At 42.3% G+C, this 21,816-nt stretch overlaps 1 protein-coding gene across 1 annotated transcript in view; it reads right to left on the bottom strand.

Moving 5' to 3' along the window:
* The window catches only part of ABAT (4-aminobutyrate aminotransferase), a 93,079-nt gene that overhangs the window by 25,232 nt on the left and 46,031 nt on the right, over window positions 1–21,816 (bottom strand). Inside the window, exons 3-5 of the mRNA XM_075285950.1 lie at window positions 4,738–4,835; window positions 3,306–3,335; window positions 2,411–2,528 (exon numbers count right to left, since the gene is read on the bottom strand). Of these exons, the coding sequence (XP_075142051.1) occupies window positions 2,411–2,528; window positions 3,306–3,335; window positions 4,738–4,835 (246 nt within the window). The remainder of the gene's footprint in view (window positions 1–2,410; window positions 2,529–3,305; window positions 3,336–4,737; window positions 4,836–21,816) is intronic.

Genomic DNA, 21,816 nt, shown 5'->3' on the forward strand with positions numbered 1-21,816 from the left:
ATGGATCTGCTAAAACTGTGATGTGAATGGAGAAACACAATCTAAGTAAAATAACACCACACAAAGGCTAGAGCCCCACGTTGAGGTTTTCACAGCTTTTTTCATTGCAGATTTTGTTGTGGTTTTTTTGAGCTAAAGTCAGGAGTAGATTAAGCAAAAGGTAGAAGTATAAGGGCTAGTTCACACAGGGAGCAGGATGGCGTATTTTGGTCCCGATTCTGATGCGGGAAGCCACATCAGAATTGGACCAAAATGCGCCTGCCACAACTGTCGTGGCTTCCGCCTCCGGAGTAGGCTCAAATGAATGGGTCTAGTCCAGAGGGTGCTGCCACGTTGCGGACGCCGGGGCTGAATGAGCCGCGGAATCCGCTGGAAGAAAGGACAGCTCGCTTCTTTTTTCCGTGAGTTGGAACATGTCGCTCACTGAAAAAAGTAAGCTAGCGGTCTACATAGACCTTCATTGTGAGGGGGCGGATTATGAAGTGGATTCAGTGCCAAAATCCACCCCCTCTTGCCCTGTGTATATGAGCTCTAAGAACTTCCTATATTTTTCCCATCTCTTTTGTAGCCATTCCTGGCTTTGACACAAAAAAAACCACAACAAAATCTGCAACAAAGAAAGCTGCATTTCCACAACCGGGGTCTTAGCCAAACAGTTGTACTGGATCAGAACTTTCATGGAACATACCGAGTTAAGCATGCACAGTACAAGGAAAAGGGGGGGGGGATGGAAGTGAACCCTTGAATTTTGAAACCTGTAGATCCCCTTTAGCAGCACCAACAAATGTTTTATGTTACTGCAAATAAGCTTTGCTCAAAATGAACAGGAGATTGGCCAGTTCTCTGCAAAAGTGTTTTATCACATCAGTGTTTCTTCAGGTAATGCCACAGCATCTTAATAGGGCTAGGGTCTGACTTGGCCATTCTAATACACAAATATTCTTTCTTAACCAATGTATGGTTGATTTATTTACTTGTGCATTATGGACACTGGATGTAGAGAACAGTACCAGTTGCATGAACAATGATGTGAGGTGTACTGGTGTCTATAACAGAAGTCACCTGTACATCTACGTGGAAAATGCATAGTGAGATGGCCACACATTTATCTATCCGTAGGATACACCATAAATGTCTAAATTGGGAAAGTCCCTTTAATGACTATGACAAAGAAAATTTCAAGAATTTATTGCCCTTTTTGCAACACCTAATGTTTCTTTTTGCTATTCTGTTCCATTTAATTTTTTTTTTAATATACACTATGTGATCAAAAGTATCCAGACACCCCCAAAAACATATGTTTTTCATATTAGGTGCATTGTGCTGCCACCTACTGCCAGGTACTCCATATCAGCGACCTCAGTAGACATTAGACATTGTGAGAGAGAGCAGAATGGGGCGCTCCGCGGAACTCACCGACTTCGAACGTGGTCAGGTGAGTGGGTGTCACATATCACGCAGGTCAATGCCAAACAACGCCTCGCTTGGTATAAGGAGCGTAAACATTGGATGATTGAACAGTGGAAAAACGTTGTGTGGAGTGATGAATCACGGTACACAATGTGGCGATCCGATGGCAGGGTGTGGGTATGGTGAATGCCCGGTGAACGTCATCTGCCAGCATGTGTAGTGCCAACAGTAAAATTCAGAGACGGTGGTGTTATGGTGTAGTTGTGTTTTTCATGGAGGGGGCTTGCACCCCTTGTTGTTTTGCGTGGCACTATCACAGCACAGGCCTACATTGATGTTATAAACACATTCTTGCTTCCCACTGTTGAAGAGCAATTTGGGGATGGCGATTGCATCTTACAACACGATCGAGCACCTGTTCATACTGCACAGCCTGTGGCGGAGTGGTTACACCACAATAACATCTCTGTAATGGACTGGCCTGCACAGAGTCCTGACTTGAATCCTATAGAACACCTTTGGGATGTTTTGGAACGCCGACTTCATGCCAGGCCTCACCGACCTACATCGATTCCTCTCCTCAGTGCAGCACTCCATGAAGAATGGGCTGCCATTCCCTAAGAAACCTTCCAGCACCTGATTGAACGTATGCCTGCAAAAGTGGAAACTGTCATCAAGGCTAAGGGTGGGCCAACACCATATTGAATTCCAGCATTACCGATGGAGGGTGCCACCAACTTGTAAGTCATTTTCAGCCAGATGTCCGGATACTTTTGATCACATAGTGTATTTTCAAGCACACTCAGTATTACATTTGATATCTGCTTTGTATGTAAAGCTATTTTGGTATTTAAATGTAAAAAAAAGAAAATAAATGCTTTTGGTTCATCAGCAGGGAATCTGATACTTGTCATGTAGCAAGTGCCAAGAAGTGACAGATTTAGAAACAACAACAAAAAAATATTAATCACTAAAAACGACAACACCAGATGGTACATACCAATAGGAATGGATGATATTTGGGAATAGAGATCCAGCATTCGGTTGCCATCAACATCAACAAGATAGTTTCCGCGACTTTCTTCATAATTACAAAAAAAGTTCACGGCTTCTGCATTCTAGGAAAAATAACATTAACATGGTTAGCTATATTCACGGTTTATCAACCCTTCATACACATTCACTGCACAGTGAACAACCTGACCAGGTAATATGTCCATTACAATACGTCATACTGGATTTACATTAGAAGTAACCCATTCATTCACATAGAAGTGAATAACATTTACAAAAATGATGAATAAACATGAAAGGAAGAAGGAAAAACTCATTCGCCACCTGTACTTTGTATCTACAGTACTGGGTATCCAATAACCTTACAAGGGTCTGTCTCTTGAAGCAAATCCTATTAGGGGATATTGATGACACAGAAGGAGGCGTTTACCCTCTGTGGACCAGAACCTATCCAGGTATCACATTTCTTCTTTCAGTGACCAAGTACAACTCTTCCTGTCAATAACATCTGATTGCCAGATGTTATTATGATAGGGTATGTGATAAAAATCAGATTGCTGGTGGTCATGCTAATCACATAAATGGGGGGGAGGGGAGTCCTGCGCCTTGATGATTGAAGTGACTAGCAATTGGACATACCAGTTACTGCTGCTTCATTCAGCTCTGTGGCACTGCCGGAGACAGCCAAGCACTGCGCTAGCTAAGTCAGTCACATAGATGTGCATAGAGTGTCATGTGCAACCACCACTATATTTGAGTAGAATGCTCAGGTTCCCTGTTCTTATGGACCATGAGGTATGAGCAGTCAGACACTTAACACCTTTTCAAGGTGGGCCTTCTTGAAAATGCTATTTGAAATTCAGGTCTAACATAGATCTTACCTGGATACTATTCAGCTGTTTGATTAATTCCTAAAAAATAAAAACATAAAATATTATATTTATATACGGTATACTCGTGGTGACAATGATTCCAGTATCAGAACACAATTACACAAAAGAGGTGTAAATAACCAACAGACATTATATATAAAGAAATATAAATGTATCAATCTTTATTACAACCCACTGGACAAAGGCACAAAAAGGCTGTGGCTATGATAATCCATTCAACCCCACCCAAGCAAAATATATGCCAGGTAGATCAAGATATATAACAAATGCAAAGTATAGCCAAGCATATGAAGAAATAATATAACAACTGCAGAAAAAAATTATTAATAATAATGATAATAATAATAATAATAATAATAATAATAATAATAATAATAAATAATGATATTGTCTCTAACATTTTAGCAGAGTGTGTGGCAAAATACCCATGTTTGGGTGAGCCCGTTACACTCCCCCCTCATAATTTTTGCTTTAATGCCTATTCCCCTCGAGTAGTCCATCTTCAGACTTAGTGGCTACATTTGCATTTCTTTGCTGACACCGGGACAGGAGTGTAGCGATGCTGCTCATTTCAAACTGCAGAAGTATTTACGGTACTTCTGCTAGCAGGCCCAGAATACAGACCCCCCCACTCCATCACACGCCGGATGACATGGCCACGTAAGCTCAGTCCCGCACCCGGCATGTATCTGCGTTCCGGGCCTGCTAGCAGAAGTACCCCAAGTACTTCTGCAGTTTGAAATTAACAGCATCGCTACGCTCCTGTTATGAGCGTGGCGATGCTGCGGCCCGGCACCCGTCCCTGTGTCTGTATGCCGGGTCCGGATGCCATATCTGTAACTATAATGGTGCCGCTCTGCTTCGGAGCGGTCACCATACCAACCAGCACCTCCGCTGTAACTTTCACAGCGGTAATGTCGGAGCTCCCTGCAATCCGAGATTGCAGGCATGGGGAGCTAGGACATCTCCGCTGTAAGTGTTACAGCAGAGATGCTCTACAATGTCCCAGTACGAGGAGTCTGGGCAGGTGCCGCCATGCTGCTGGAGGGAGGAGGAAGCGGGCACGACCGCTCTCTCAAGTAAGATCCTTTAGATAGGAAGATTTAATATCTGTTGTTGTCGTCATTCTGTGACAGATGACAGCAACAATAGTAGTAAGAACAAAGCCTAAAAAAATGAAGCCTTTTTCAATGTTCACTTCATGTATAGCTGAAAGATTTGCAGAGCCTCTTCTCTTATAGAGGGTCCATTCCGAGTCCAGCAGTCTATTACCCATAGTATGACTTCAATCCCAGCAGCAGGTCATTGGTCTACTGACAGATTACAGACTACTGTAACTGCCAAGGTCTTAATATTCTCCCCTCTCACAAAATGTCCACTATAGAATTACTACATAGACATACTAGAGCTCTTCTCTTACCCTTGATCTTGGTCCCGGGACTTCTGTCTTCATTAATGGAGAATCATACTCAAAATCCACTGTCTTTTTGGCTGCAGCCTGGCTGATATACCTGCAACCTGAAGAAGTACAGAGGTCATTCCTCATGGTCATCGTGAACCAGAATTAATGCTATAGAAACTGTAAGGCCTAGTTCACACGGGGATTCCACGTGTCATATGCCGATACAGTGCATGGCATCTCGTCGCGGCTCTCCACTCCGGATTAGGCCCAAATGAATGGGTCTACTCCAGAGGGTGCTGTCGCGAGGTGGAAACCGCGGCTGAATCCGCCTGAAGAAAGGGCATGTCTATTCTTTTTTTCTGTGAGCGGCAACAGCACTAGCGGTCTACGCAGACCTCCGTTGTGAAGGGTGTGGATTAGGACGTGGATTCAGCGCCATGATCTGCTCTTGCCCCGTGTGAACAAGCCCCAACGTACTTCGATATTTAATAACAATTGCCAATCTTAATATCAGACATTAGTAAACTGATCTCCTCCAAGTAAAGGTCAAATGAGTTGGATCTGCTTAATTATAGCTCCTCAAATTAAAAATCCTGGACAATACAATTTCTCTACTACAACCTGAAAAATTTTAGGCACGATGTAATATTACCAAAAGTGTTTGTTTTTTTTTTCTTTTAGATAATGATTTCCAAAAGAGCCTTTTTATAGCATATGATACTAAAAGGAAATATTCATAAGCAAAAAGTAGATAATGTAATGGAAAAGGTTTGAAGCCGTATCACCGAAGAATTTGCAGCGAATTATAAAAATTCACAGCAAAGTTGTAAAAATTTGAGCGATTTATTGAAGATTCTTTAAAAACCTCCACAATCCCACAGCAGCAATAACATGATAATAGATGCGCCATGCCTTGGAGCACTACAGGTTCATGTGTTTCACATGCAAACATCCTTGATCAGAACTTTCACTTCATGCTAAATCCACTCCTTGAAATAACCGGTGATCCTGAATATAAACTAGAGGCATGTCAAGTTTCATGCAGATATTTTTTCCACTGCTTGTGGATGAGGGGTGTTAAAATCTCAACCACTTTGCTGCTGCTGTTATTCTACCTGTAAAACTGGTGGAACTACATAGCGCATCGGACTCGTAAACCTACCCTAAGGCTCTATTCAGACGACCAATGTGCAATACAGACATGAAAGAGTGACATTTTTCATGGCCGTTTTGCATCTATGGGGCATCCATTTTCATGAATCCTTCACACTGGAGTCTATTGAAGGATCCATGAAAATGGGCAAAAACAGGATATGTCCTATTTTTTGCTAGTCCGTTAAAAAGGTCCATCAAATCAGTCATATAAATTGTCCCATTCAGACTGACTTTAATGCACTCACGTAGCAGACATAAACCCCCACCACAAAATAAATAAATAAGTAACGAACGAACGAAATCCACTGTTACATGGCCATAAATATCGTTCATTTGAATAGAGCTTCAGATCACAGCTGTATTCGGTCCATGAAGTACAGACTAGAAGTCATCCATATTTCCTGGACTGAACACGGAGCATGGACCCCAACTCCTAGCATTATAGTCATCTGTGATTCCAAGAGTCCCTGCCCCACTACTGTCCCATACTGAAAATATGGTTATGGTAGGTGGTCTGGCTGCCTGGACAGCCATACAAAGGCACTAGGCGCCTCTCCTGCAATACTTTTTGACTTCATCTGAAGGCCAAGTATCAAGTCCAATTTCTTGTGTTCCCTTAGAGCAGGGAGGTAGGGTTTGGGGCCCAGCCACCTACCCAGACCAGTCAAAGTGGGATTCCAGCCCAACAGAGACCTTCCACATAGAGTTCTGCAAGTACCTCCTCCATGTCTACTGCAGCACTTCCAACATGGAATGCCGGGCAGAGCTAGGCAGGCTCCCCCTATGGCTCAGCATGCAGAAGAGGGCACTATCATTCTGGACACACATACAGGACAGCAACCCTGGCTCTCACCACCACCAAGCCTGGCTGAGCCAAAGAGACCTGTGCAAACCCGACACCCCCCCAACCAAGCATCAGCCGTCTGCCAAACCAAAACCCCCAACATGCCCTGAACAAGGCTTTAAAAGGGGCCCTTGAGAGCGACAAATAGCGGTACATCGAGGAATGGAGAAGTGCAATAAATAACTCCAAGAAACTGACCGTGTACCAGTCACTGCAAAGGGAATACACCATGGCCACCTACCTGGAGAAAATACCCCACCCCAAACACAGACAGACCCTGAGTCGGTACAGAATGAGCGCCCACAACCTGGAGATGGAGACAGGACAACACAGGCAGACTTATAAGCCACGAGAAAACAGACTGTGCCAACACTGTGACCAGGGGGCCCTAGAAGACAAGGTGTGAGGGCCATCTAATACCAAAGACTCTCTGCCCACATCCCAGGCTTCACATCAACAGACGAGAAGAGGAAACTACATCCTGCTGGGAGAAGAGGAGTCCACCGTGGAGATCGCTGCCCAATACATGTCCAGCTGTCACCAAATGAGGGGAAGATGAAAGCCATGAATTGTTATACCCCCTAATCACCCATTCACCCCCAGACATTTTTGCCCCACCCCCCAAATACCCACTCCCACATGTCCCAATGCCCGATATACTTACCATTCCCTCTGGCACCAATAAAGCTCTTCTGACTTGCATTAATCTGATTGGATGATGAGAAGAGGAAATTCTACACCCTACTGGGAGAAGAGGAGTCCACTGTGGAAATTGCTGCCCAATAGATGTCCACCTGCCACCAACTAAGAGGAAGATGAGACCCCAAAGACTATTATACTCCAAATCATCCCCCCCATTCTCCCCCCAACCCCAACTCCCCCCCACACTTTACTTGCTTTGGCAATGCCAAATATCTATTCGGACGTGCCAATAAAGCTTCTTTGATTGATGCCTACCCATACATTCCATTGAATCCTATGGCACCATTGGGTATATGAACGAAGGGTGACCCTTCAAAATAATGCTGAAAATACAAAACATTATCCACTATAGAAGACCGTACTGTAAACTACAATGATAAAACCATGTCAAATGGATTACAAGCGGCATTAAACAACCTACACATCAACATACAAAGAACAAACATAGGGATTATCTAGTAACTAATGAAAACCTTAAAGGAGCATCCTTCACATACAGTATCCCCATCTGACTAGGGCTACTGATTTAATCAATTGGCCATTTTCTTGGTCTAAGACACAAGGTCATAGCTCCGAAAGGGTCACAAACCAAATCACATATGCAATATTAACTCTTTAGAGCCTAGAAGCACTAAACTGATTTATAGAAACTTGTGAACAGCAAGGAATGTGCCAGCGATGCTGAAATAATATGTGGAAAGGGTTACGAGAAGGCGCCCAGAAGTAAAGCGGAATTCACTGCAGGCGTCGTGCCAGAACCAACTGCTCCTGATGCAGAATGACACTTGTACTCTATAATCAGGGCTTTATGGAAGAAAATAAGACCTATAAATAATCTACATAAAAAAGGCAAATTATAAAGTATACACATATTACAAGAGGTAGTGCCGAATGTTCATGTTGGGTTAATGTTACTATTTGCCTCTGCGCTTTGCAGCCTATGCTAAATATAGGCCACCTCATTAAATGCAGATTTCTGTAGGGACTGCATGTATTAATGCACAGAATAGAGAGACTGACTAATCAGAATTAGTCAGGACTGTCAAAACGGTCACAGACCTGCTCATCAAGAAGAGAATCATGTCAAGATAATGAATAGCAGCATGAACATTGAATGACAGAATACAGTATATAACATGGGATATAAAATAGATAAATCTTCTGTAACCGTATAGAACAGACAGTATAAGATATAATATGGATGAATATACAAGAATCTAGAAAATGAGGGGAGAAGTGGCCAAAAAGGTCCAAAAATTTAGGGTGGCGACACACTACGTACAGAATGAAGTTATAACTGCAGTCAGTTCTGGGGCCCCGGGTGCCATCACTAATAAATAGGTGAAATACCAATTAATTCCAGACTATTTCTCAATACTGACTGTGAGGTTTTGCTGCTTAGGAGGTCAGTAATGAGAAATAGACAGGAATTAATCATTTTCAATTAGTGGGGGCCACTGTGACCCCAGAATTGACTGCAGTTATAACTATGCCTGGAATATATAGTATAGTGTGCCTGAATATCAGATTATGTATGCTCTAGTTGATCTGTGTCTAATCTGTGTGACATTGAAATGCCATCTGTGTATCATATGCTTTGGGGTTGCAAATTTATAATATAATTTTTATGTGCTGTCCATATTTTTCATAAACCAAGACAAGGAAAAATATAATGTATATCATATCTGGCCATGAAAACCAACTGCTGTGAGAATTGCTCCATTCACTATAATAGGTCTATGTGCTTCCAAAAACTAAATGTGAAAGGCAACCCAAGCACTGTTTTCACATCAGTACAGGCATATCTCTCCCAACTGTCCCAGATTTAGTGGGACAGTCCCGGATTCTGGATCTTGCCCTGCAGTCCAGTCAGCGGGAGGAATGTCCTGGATTTAACTTATCTGTGACTGGAGAGGATGCAGATGAGTTGAATACAGTGGTGAAGCGGGAGCGGATAACCCCTGCCTCACCACTGTGTCCTCTAAGGGGCTAGTTCACAAAAGGGGCAAGGAGGTGGATTTTGCGGATTTTTGAATTTTAGACTTTTGCAGCTCAAGACCAACATTAACCTTTGGGGGCATATAGAGGAGGATATTAAACTGTGGGGGCAGATGAAGAGGACATTAAACTAGGGGCAACTGGAGGGGACATTAATCGTGGGGGTAGCTGGAGGACGACATTAAGCTGAGGGCAACTGGAAAGACTTTATAATGTTCTCCTCAAATTGACCCCCACAGTAGAATGTGGGGGCATATAATATCAGGGTGACTGTAGGAGGATTATACTGTGTGGGGAGCACAAAGAGATATGGATGGGAACGGTTGGAGTCAATTTAGAAGTGTGTGGAGCTAAATTTGCCACATCGCGCTACGTGTGCCGCACATTTTGTGCCTCTTTCTGTCCTTTGAAAGTTGTGAGGTAGACATACAGGCTTTTTCTTCTCCATAGATGCTTCAGAGAGGCCTAGGACTGTTTTTCAGTGAAAGAGACTGCTATGAAGGAGACATGTGCACTGTGTCTATGGCATCTAGTCGCCACCCAACAGTTTGGATAGAACTACAAATTCCAGCATGCATGAAGAAGGACAATCATAGAAACTGCAGAATATAAGCCATATAATAACCAGAAATACCATAGAGTTACTCCTCATGTACACAGACACACACAATAGCTTATCAATAGCTTATCCTGAAATGACAGATACACTTTAAACAGAACCAAATTAGGAAAGAAACTGAAGCCGCACAATAAACAGAGCACACGGACAGCACCAGTTGTCACGAAAACACAGAATTCCATGGCTCCAAGTATCAGGAAGTATCTGCTGGGCTGATAAGATTCCAATGGTGGTAAACAGGACAGGCATACTACACAACTACAGCCTGATCCCACAAATCCAACAGGAACCAGCCACAAACCAATGGGGCAGATCTGCTTATCTGGTTTTATTTTTAGATATTAAAAACGAACTATGTGCTGCTAAAAATGTGCCAGATTTATCACAGCGACTAATGGTGGATGATAAAATAGCTGCACCTTTAAGATAAGATAAGATAATCCTTTAAGAGTCCCACTATGGGGAAATTTGGTTTGTTACAGCAGCATGGATAATACAGTAATATATTCAAGAAAGAACGCATACAAGCTCATAGCAGATAGAAAAGATACTGGGAGTCATAGCAATTAAAAAGAAAAGAAGACTTCAAGATCATTTAGTTCTCTTTGGGGAGTGTTTTTCGCCTGATGTTGATTACACAACCTGACCGCAGTTAGGAAGAAGGAACACCAAATTCTTCACCCAAAGTGTGAGAAGGAATGCTAATCGGTCACTGACAGTACTGCCAAGTTTATGCTATCATGGTCTCATACATGGGATGGGAGTTGTTCTCCAACATGGAGGTCACCACGGACAGTATCCTATTGTCACCCACCACCTGTACTGGGTCCAGGGGGCTCCTCAGAATAGAGCTGGCCCTTCAAACCAGCCTGTCAAGTCTATTTCTGTCTATGGCTGGTGTGCTACTCCCCCAGCAGGCCACTCCGAATAAAATGGCGGATGCTACTACAGAGTCCCTATAGAAACACCAAAGGTCCTCAGCCTCCTGAGAAGGTAGAGTCTGCCTTGGCCCTTTCTTTGCAGCACGTCCAGGTGATCAGCCCAGTCCAGCTTATTATTGAGGAGCACACCCAGGAACTTATAGGTCTTAACTATCTCAGTGCCTGTCCCCGGATGTCCACCGGATTAAGGGCATTTATACGCTTATAGAGTCCACCACCAACTCTTTGGTCTTCCCAGCATTAATCCTGAGGTGGTTCCACTGTCCTGGTTTAAGTCTAGTCCATGATTATAGCTCCCATTTGCACCAGAAATTTTAGCGGGATTTTGCCATGCTTCTAGTCCCCTGTAGGACAAAATGGAGGGAATTTTTAAAAAAAAAAAAAAAAAAAAAAAAAGAGGCTGATCAATTGATGACCATCAATTAAAGATTGGCAGAGATCTGACACCCAGGACTCCGGACAGTCAGTGTTTGTGAGGGTACAGTGTTCATGGGAACTTTGCAGCCTCTTCAGTACATACCAAGTATGGCCCCATACAAATATTGCAGCTCTGCACATTTACTGAAATGGGACTGGGCTGTGATCATGCCATGTGACTGATGGACTATGAAGACCTATGAAATTTAAGCAACACTCAGGAGGAGGTAACACTGCTATTTCAACCAGCTGATCCACGCCTTGTATATTTTAATTGATTATCTATCCTAAGGATAAGTCCTAGAAAACCTCTTTAAAGTGAGGACAGTCGCTTGTGCATGGACAGATTGACATTGCTCAACTGGACTTTGATGAGTTTCTGCTTCCGTTAGAAATCTGAGGAAATTATAAAAATGTCATTTTCTGCCATTGTCAGTGTCCTAAATATTCCCACCACAGATGTGGATTTTTGTAGAGATACCTGGTCTATGAACGAGTGCATTCTCCCCCTTCCCCTTTTATTGCCTCAATAACCAAGATCATAGTTCACAGACTAAATTTCAACACAAGGTATAATAGGAATTAACCTCTAATAAAATTGTAAAAGTTCTATTTAATCTGACTACAGAATATAAAATCTCCAGTCTACAAACAGGTTCACAAGCCCCAGGTAAGCAGAACATGAAATCAATAAAGAATATTACAGTATGTGCAATGTCCTTACTACTGATTAGAAAGGTTATGACATGGTATAGATTGAGAAAACTGCACAGTTCATATGACCAGGGGTCAGCGCCCTCGCTCGCTGAATGTGCTGTATAATCAGAATTGTAAGAGAATCGCACAAAAGAGCAAACTACGAAAAATGCATCTGACTTCACAAAAATCGAGAAGTCTTAGAGCCAATGTTCACTATGATATAGACATACAAATTCAAAGGGCTTGTAAAGTTATTTATCTGGACAGTCCTTAGAATGATATAAAATTATGAATGCTCATCCTACCTATTCCCTGCCCCTATCACTCCGATGTTGCCTGTATTCTGGTCCCCATTGATGCCACATCTGAACATGTGACCACCAAAACCAATTATTGTCCACAATGGTGCTGTATACCTTATAGCCAGTATTTACATCCTTCAGAATGTGCCGATCCATTGATTCTGGGGCATTGGAAATTGTTTCTCTAATCCACAGCGTTCCTGCGGAGTCTGTACTAGTAGTTTCAGCACCCAGTATGCCAATTGGGCTCTGTACTAACAGATGGATGGTCCTATGCTAGAGCAGACAGACTGCCCACATGATAATATCAGCACCGAAAATGTTAATTGGCTTCTCTACTAACAGAAACGATGGCTCAGGAATGGTAGACACTAGAAAAAAAAATGGAACTGGGCCAGTATCCGTTTAATGGATAGATACTAAGAGTTGCAGTCAGTGAAAGGTCCTCTTCAATAGTGTATGCTAAAACAGCAGTTGGCTGTGGACCTCATACACTATAATGGGGGTACATTGCTTATCAGTCAGGTTCCTGCCATTTTTATACTGTAACGGGCAGAGAGAAAAGCCCTCCGTTTTCATCAGACAACCCCCAGCATGCATACTTGCTCTGCTGTTCTTAGAAATCCCATGGAAGTGACTATTATATTGGGAATTGTAGTTTCACAGGACTGGAGTGCTGAAGGTTTCTGACCCCTGTAACTAGCTGAACATGCTGAAACAGCATAAACCCCTGAACAATCCATTACTGTAGTTTTTAAAGAGCACCTGGCACCAAATCTTCAAAGCGTAATGACCACCTACATCATCTGATATCATCTATCACCCTCAACATTTTGGTGTTCTGTTTACCCAAATCTGTTCACCTGTTTTAAAGATATAAGCCTTTTTAAGGTTGATATAAATGAGGGTATATTAGCCAAGTGGGCGGCACCACTGTGGTTTCTCTGGAGACCAGATCCCTGTGTACTGCAAGTCATGCAGTGTTACTGCCCCCTATTTTGTATCTGCACTCAAAGGCCTTATATCTTTGGAATAGCTGAACAGATTTGGGTATACAAACCAAAAAAATGCTCAGGGTGACTGTGTATTATATGATGTAAAGTCATTGAGATTTTCAGACCTGGTGACATTTCCTCTTTAAGGGTGCATTCACACTACTGATACGCTACCTGATTCTGGACATGAGCAGAGCTAGCTGTACACGCGAGCACTTCCCATTCACTTCAATGGGAGCGCTCGTAGTGAAAAAAGCAGCCCATTCATTTCAATGGGGAGCGCTCGTATGCCGGCTCCCATTGAAATGAATGGGAACTGCTTTATACGCGCTGATTCTGAACGTGTCTTAACGTTCAGAATCAGGCAGCGTATCAGTAGTGTGAATGCACCCTAACAGGGATTGCAAAGATGGCAAAAAACATAGTCTTACTATATTGCTTTGTAAGGCTTCCTAAGCACCTCCAATGGATGGATTGAGTATTAGTGATGGAATCTATACTTCACAGATATCCTTCAAATGGAAAAAAAAAAGAGGGCAAAAAAACAAAAAAAAAAACCTGCTGATTTGATAAATGGTTTATACAGTTCAATTAATGATGTGCTCATTGATCGGGTCATTACTTAACCAGGAAGAAAGCCTTGTTCATCCCAACAGCCACATAGATTTTCTTTACAGGGACCAATCGCTGCAAACAATTGCATTTACCTTCTTACAGAAATGACCTATCCAAAGGAATTAGAAAATCAATACTCTGAAAAATCAAACTTATTTTCTCAGTTCCATTAGATGGGATAATTCTTGTCACTGGATCTGAGTGAGAATTCCTGTGATTTATGACTATACATAATATAATTATGGATATTATAATTATAATAATGGATGTAAAATAAAGACATAATGATGCATGTAAACAATACAAACCATTTGTAGGAGCTGAACATCCCTTCCTTGGGCACTAATGTATCATAAACCTGAGAAATGGGCCCCTGGGCCCCCAAAATGCATCGTGTTATTCATGGCTGGAAATGTATTATATTAAGAGGACTTGTCCATCAGTATTTCTATGGGAGATCTATTACGTTTACACCAGGTTATACTCTGCTTCTACTTAGAAATATATGGCGGAATGGGATTGAAACATTTTGCCCTGGAAATCTTTTATTGGAAAGTTCTTGTTTGTGAATTAAGAGATTCTAACTGATCGTTATGCGGCTCTTTGATGCAATAGTTTAGATTTCCAGTCTAGTTTATCTCACACGACTATTTCAGTGTATCCACCTTTATCTGTGCGAATGGAGGGCATGAGATTCTTCATCCATGGTATTACTTAAAACTTATACGGGCAGGATAGACTAGAACTTGTAGTCGTCTTCAGAAGTCCTAGGATACTTTAAAATCTTTTATAGAAAATGGATTCATGATGTTCTATACAAATGTTTCCCCTCCAATAAAGTAAAAGCAAAAAGAACAAGTCTGTGTACAAGGGCTTAAGGAGGACTTCTTATCTTTCCTGTAAATTCTGTATATTTAGATAACAATTCTTGAGGATCTTTTCATATAGCTCTACGATGTGCCATTCCTTGATGAAGTCTCCTGCAAAATTGGGCATTACAATGGTGCCTGACTCTTATCACTAGAGATGAGAAAACTGGCTTGTAACGATCTGGGGTCATTACAAGTTTTTGGGATTCAAACTCAGAGCAGAGACCCAGGTGACATCTGGACAAAACCTAAAGCATTGATACTCCGCTCTACTGGGCATCAGGTCCACTCCTGTGCTCTTCTATCATCTTCTCTTATGTCATGTGATCTGATGGTCACAACTGAGGCCTGTAATTTCAACGCTGTGGTCAAATGAGCCGCAACAACGTCAAGACACAAGAGTTGGTGGGTGAGAAGCGACTAGAAAAGATGACCAGAAGCCAAGGAGAAGTGAGGAAAGGCAAGTATCACTCTACTTATTATATAGTCTGGGGCCTGAAGAGATCTCAGAGTATAATAGCACTTATTCCCATAATAGCAAATATTCCCATAGCAAATCTCGTAAGGTTCACACTTCACTTGCTACTAGTGACTGGGCAATAGGAAGGTGTGCAGGGACACATCCACAACTGGTAACTAAGCTGTCAATTTTTTTTTTTTTTTTTTTCTCCTTATAAAAATTTCTAGGAGGAATAACAGAGGAATGGTATTGTATAGAAATCTAAGAATAGCAGCTCTTTATGAGAAATGCAAACATTTACTTAACTAAACGTGAGTAGAGCATTGACCGGTCCACAGCTCGCTCCATGTTTTATGGACATCTATGAAGTGATCAGTTCCTCAATATTTTTCGGTTACTGAAAATAATCCATTATGGGAAAACTCTGCAAACCATCAGAATTCAGACCTCCATTATGGTCGGCACCCGGGTCTGCCAATCACCTACAAGGAGCCCTGTAGGATTTGGATTTATTATCACATTGCTCTTACGCATAACCATTTTAATACAAGTGTCATGTTAAAGCAATGGTGTACATTTCTGATGGCATCTCAAGACATCTATGCTATGTAAACGGTGTAGGCTACATATAGAGTCACATCCTCGAAGACTTGTCACATGTTATTATCGTACCACAGATCTGTATTGGCTTCCTTCATATAGAATTTAATTACATCCCGTCTGGAAGACTTTAATAGGCTGCTCTTCTTTCCTATAAACACATTAACCTACATAATAGCCTGTTGAACAGGAAAAGTGTCATTTAACATGTACTTAAAGAAAGCGGGGGGTTAATGGTCCTCCCTAATAGAAAACTTGCATTTTTATACTTACAAGCCTGAAGTGAAGACATTTCCTATTGAAGCAGAACAAAACAAAAACTACTTAGCAGTTGGTAACTTTGTGCACCCTAATAAGCATCTTGGGAAATTAAGTTTACCTACTTTTTTTATAGAATCTTTAGCTTTTTTCACAATAGTCATGAAAAGTGAAATATTTTGTGATTCCCTTTAAATGTAAGAAATAGAGCAAACAAACAACAACAAAAAAAATCACAGAACACAGAAAAACCCCTAAGGCTTAGTTCACACATGACAAAATGGTCAGGATTTTGACACGGAATCCACGTCAAAATGTTGCCGCCTCCCATTGAAATCAATAGGAGCTGGTCATTTCCTATTTCTGTGAGTGGTTTGTTCCCGCTCGCAGAAAAAAGAAGCGAGCTGCCCTTTCTTCAAGCGGTTTTGAATGGCTGATTCAGCGACACCACCCTCCATTCATTTGGGCCTTAATCCGGAGCGGAAAGCCGCAACGGGATGCCATCCCATTGCTGCAGCCACAACGGAATGTGTTCACACAGAACAAATAGTGTGCCAAAAAGGAGTTAAATGGAGGAGAACTGATAGCAAAAATGTTCATCCACTGGTCTGGAGCGATTTTGGTAATACTTTAGCACTTCTACTCCTCTCCAGCAAGGATTTACTTTGGGACTGAGGCCCAGTTTCACTTGGGGATCCCCCAAATGGAATACCAAAAGGCATTAAAAAGCTGTGAGAAGTGAAAGCACACGGACCCATAGACTATGACTCATGCGAACACAGCGCGGAAAACACATGGACCCCATTATAGTCTACAGGGTGCGTGTGCTTTCATTGCGCACAGCTTTTTAATGTGTTCAGTATTCCATTCAGGGGGGTCCCAAAGAGAACTCTCTGAACAGATTACTGAACACATATGTGAATCAGCCCTAAAATATTGAGCTCCATGTCCATTAGCCACATGGCTATGCTGCAGCTCAGTCCCATCCAAATGAATAGGGCTGAACTGCAATACCAAGTACAGTCACTATACAAAGTACAGTACAAAAGAACAAGCAGGTGGTAGAACAATTAGGGGGATTGGTCTGATCACATGATCTGCGATTGAAACCAGTCCAGAACCCCAGGTCCAGCTGCAAGAAATCTCTAGATCAGGTATTTGCAAGTCCCTTGACGACCCCTTTGAAGGGATTTTTCCAGGAATTATTTGTGTGCATATTTATAATGGCACAAACATGGTTGTATAGCACTGATCTAATAAACCGATATACAGATCAAAATGATAACCTGAGCAGTCATTGGATACACTTAGGATGAGAACAGTGGTAGGTAAAGAGGGTTTTCATTGGACTATTACTAGGGATATCAACTATCGTATTTAACCAATTACTATAAATAAGGAGACATTATATAGCACTTTTATATAAAACATGATGATGGTTATCAAGGGACTACCCCTTTAAGGACTGCCACATACTAGCCATTACGTGGTTGTTTACTCCGATTCCCCCGCGTTGCCCTCTTTTTCATCATTTGTTCTCAGTTTGCTTTCTCAGTTCATTCCCTGAATGAAATTTCCAAGGTTACCAATCTGTTATGTTTGTCCTACACAATAAAAAACCAACAATGGCTGCAAAGTAAAAAAAAATGCAAACTATGATTCACACTGTTCATTTTTAGTCTTTTTATACAAACACAGGAGGCCTCAAGCATTCTTCAAGTTTAAGATGATGTCAGGGTTATAACCAATTTGGAAATACTTTCAGCGTAGTCTTGTATGATTTATTATCCCTGAACACTGCATTACTGATGCGGTCACACAAAGCCATCTTTATGCTAAGAAAGAAATTCAGCCATGGAAAAAGGGACTTAACCCTATGTTCCTTATGTGCTTCATTGCCCTATCACCAATATCTGAGCAAACCTGGAGAAAGAACATGGAAATGTCTTTGTGTGTTAGGTAAGCTGTGAGATAAATAGAACAATGCCGAAGGGGACAAGTCATATTTTCTGTGGTACGATCTGATTTAAAAATGCATTGCTTGTTACTGTATAAAGCAGAAGGAGTTCAATACACTGTGATTCTCTTGAAATAGACTGAATGTATTACAATCTCACAGTGCAAAATTTAAAGAGCCATTTTACATTCAGTTGCGTCATCGCAGACAAAAAAAAAAAAACCTTTAAAAACTAAATTTATATTTATAGATTTTGTGGAGCTGCGAATCTCTATGCCCTCAGTCTTGATTTTTGGCAGAGAATGGAGAGACACCGCTTTCACCGCTGCCAATGGCTTCAGCTCTTTGCATCCTTCAATTCACTCCATTAATTTTAGCACAGTAGCATTTTTTTTTTTTTTTTTTTTTTTAATTGCACCAATTTCTCAGGAATGGTGTGGGAAGTTAGTTTCAACATAAAATATATAACTGTCCACCTGACTACTGTCAGGTGGGCGGTTCCAGGCAGTCTGCTACAGAGCAGCACTGCCAAACTGACAGTAAAGAGAATAATTAGTATATATGTTGCTGAGAATAACAGCACCGATTGCTCATAAATGGTGGGGATTACGGAAAATATTTGAACTGCACTGGAATCAGTGGAGTGGAGCCTATCGAACGATGGGTTAAGGGTGGTGGAGGTCCTCTTTAAGGGTGAAAGGTCCTCTTCAAGGAGATGACACTGCAATATATTCAAGCTGGGCCTCAATATGCCATCTACAGAAACCTTACACATTTTGAGGCCTCACACTGAGGCCTTCCGTTACCAATCCAACCTTCTCATTTGGCATTTTGTAGTACAGGCAACTGCTGGGCAAAATACATTTATTATTACGTCAAGGGGATAGAAACTGGGTCAGTCGTTTAATTCAGAGGCATGAAGTCATTTACCTTTACACACAGGTCGGCAGTATTCTGCAGGCTTCAGGAGAAACAGTTACAAGCTCATATCCCAGGGATACAGAGGCCTGATACATGATACCACTGGTGTTCTCAGGACTGCTGAAGGTCTGATCAGGAGATCCTAAAGACTACTTAGTACTAGGGTTGAGCCAATCTTTAGATTTCAGGATCGTTTTTAAAATCCAATTTCTGATCATTTTCCAATCGAACCCAATCCCAATGCAAGTCAATGGGATTTTTCTAATAATCGGAGATCGGATTTTAGAAACGATCCTAATTCACTACACAACATGGAGTCTAAAAATTGAATGCTTTAATTGTTAGATTCCATGCTGTGTAGTGATTAAAAAAAATCCTCTGGCTACTTAGTCCCCCCTGGTGTCCACTTACCTGCACAGATCGCTGGTCCGATCCCCGCTGTTCTTGGTCCTCTTCTCTCCTCGCTGCCCCCGCCTCCCAGGTTAGTGTAACAGACCTAGGAAGAAGGCGGGGCTTGTGGCTTAGGAGAGTGTAGGCAGGGAGATGTGACGTCTCCCTGCTCAGTACCCGCCCACACTCTCCTAAGCCACAAGCCCCGCCTTCTTCCTAGGTCTGTAACACTAACTTGGCAGGCGGGGGCAGCAAGGTGAGAAGAGGACCGAGAACAGTGGGGACCGCTCCAGCGATCTGTGCATTTAAGTGCTAGCTACTAGAGAGGTTAGCTAGTCTGCCATTAGAATGAATGGACGCAGGCGGTGCGCAGGGGGTTAAGCGGCCGGACGCCGGCAAAGGCTGTGTGCCGGCTGCATCCATTCATTCCTATGGGACCTAGCTAACATTGTTAGCTTTTTCCCACAATGCTTGGCCAGTAGCAAAGCATTGTTGGAAATAACCTACGACCTTGATCCCGCCTAAAAAGATTGGGATCAGCATTCTGATCGCGATTGTGAAATTTACTCGATCGCCGATCGGTATCTGATCTTTTTCGATCCCGATCGCTGAACCCTACTTAGCACTCATTTCTGGAGGAACATGAACCAATTATACTCTTAGGTTGCAGGTGACTAAAGATCCCAACTCTACTATAGTTCTTCGATCTATGGAAGCCATGTGTTATGATATTATCACTGGAGCAAACATCAAAAATTGCAGGGTCTGGCTGACAGATAGTAGTAGAATATACTATCTAAATCTCACATAGCACAGAGAGATAGATGTGGGCACCTAAAAGTCTACACCAACGGTAGCCACATACCCAAATGGATTTGTGCTGAATTTGGACCCAAGTTATCACTACAGAAACTAGTATAAGAAATAATATGCTCTGCAAATTGAAGTCAAACCAGAACCCCCCAATAAATTTTCAAGACAGATCTAAACCAGGGGGATGAATCAGAGAAGTGAATGTGTCCAAGCCAAAAGGTCTACCCAAGAGGTATAGTCAGAGTCTAAATCATTTTCCAAGTGAATTTGCAGTAATAGGCTAATGAGCAGTAGTACAGCAATCCAGCACTAATGATCTGAGATCTAGAACCTCACTAAAGTACAACCTAATAGCAGGCACCTGGGTGTGCAGGTTCAGGAGTTTAAACAGCCGCTGATGGATCAGAATAGCAAAGCTCTGAAAACTGCAGAAACTTCAGATGCTGACATGGTAACCATAAAGGGATTCAATCATTAAAAAGCAAAATATTTTTGTCCCTAACATGTAGGAATAGCCTTAAGAAAGACTATTCTTCTACTACCTTTAGATGTTTTCTCTGCGCTGCTGTTCGGTAGAAATACCGCTTTTTTTCTGTATGCAAATGAGTTATCTCACAGCACTGGGGGCGGTCCTCCGCATTCAAACAGCACTGGGGGCATTCCCAACGCTGCGAGAGAAATCTCCAGTACAGGCTCTATCTTAACCTGGAATGGCTTCTCCCTGCGTCTTCCGGCGCTGACTTCAAACTTCTAGGCATGCACAGTAGGCTCTGCCGTCGGGTCTCTGGCAGCGCTGACTGCGCATGCCCGCAGCCAATTTCTTGTGGACTCTAAACCCAGCTTACTGTGTAAGCAGCCACAAGAAGATGACCGCTTACACCAGTTTACTGTGTAAGCGGCCACAGGATAAATTGCCGTGGGCATGCTTAGTCGGCTCTGCCCAAGGCCCGACGGCAGAGCAGAATTTGCATGCCAAGAAGTTTGAAGCCAGCGCCGGAAGAGGACACAGGGAGAAGCTGATCCAGGTGAAGATAGAGGCGGCGCTGGAGATTTCTCTCGCAGCATTGGTGACACCCCCAGTGCTGTTTGAGTGCTGCGGCCTGCCCCCAGTGCTGCGGGAGAACTGATTTGCATACAGAAGAAAACCGGGATTTCAACCGAACGGTGGTGAAGAGAAGACATCTAAAGGTAGGAGAAGAATAGCCTTTCTTAAGGCTATTCCTTTGTGTTAGGGACAAATAAATTGCTTTTTAATGATTGAATCCCTTTAACAGAACAGAAGCTAGCAGTTTCGCACACAGATTCCTAACAGCATGTCTATTCAAAAAGAAGGCCTTCTGAGATTATTTCTTCAGGGTGCCAGACTAGTAATTCCCAGATACTAGAAATCAAAAATCAGAGTTATCCATGTTGGAATGGCTCTCAGAATTCTTTAATATACAAGAAAACAAAGGCTGGGTACAATGTTCTTTTTCCTTTTCCCTTCTGTACCCTCCACTTTTGGACGTTTCCCCTAAAACTTTTAATGTTCTGTTACTCAAT

The sequence above is a fragment of the Leptodactylus fuscus genome, chromosome 8, assembly GCF_031893055.1.
Source record: "Leptodactylus fuscus isolate aLepFus1 chromosome 8, aLepFus1.hap2, whole genome shotgun sequence".
Classification (NCBI taxonomy): Eukaryota; Metazoa; Chordata; class Amphibia; order Anura; family Leptodactylidae; genus Leptodactylus; species Leptodactylus fuscus.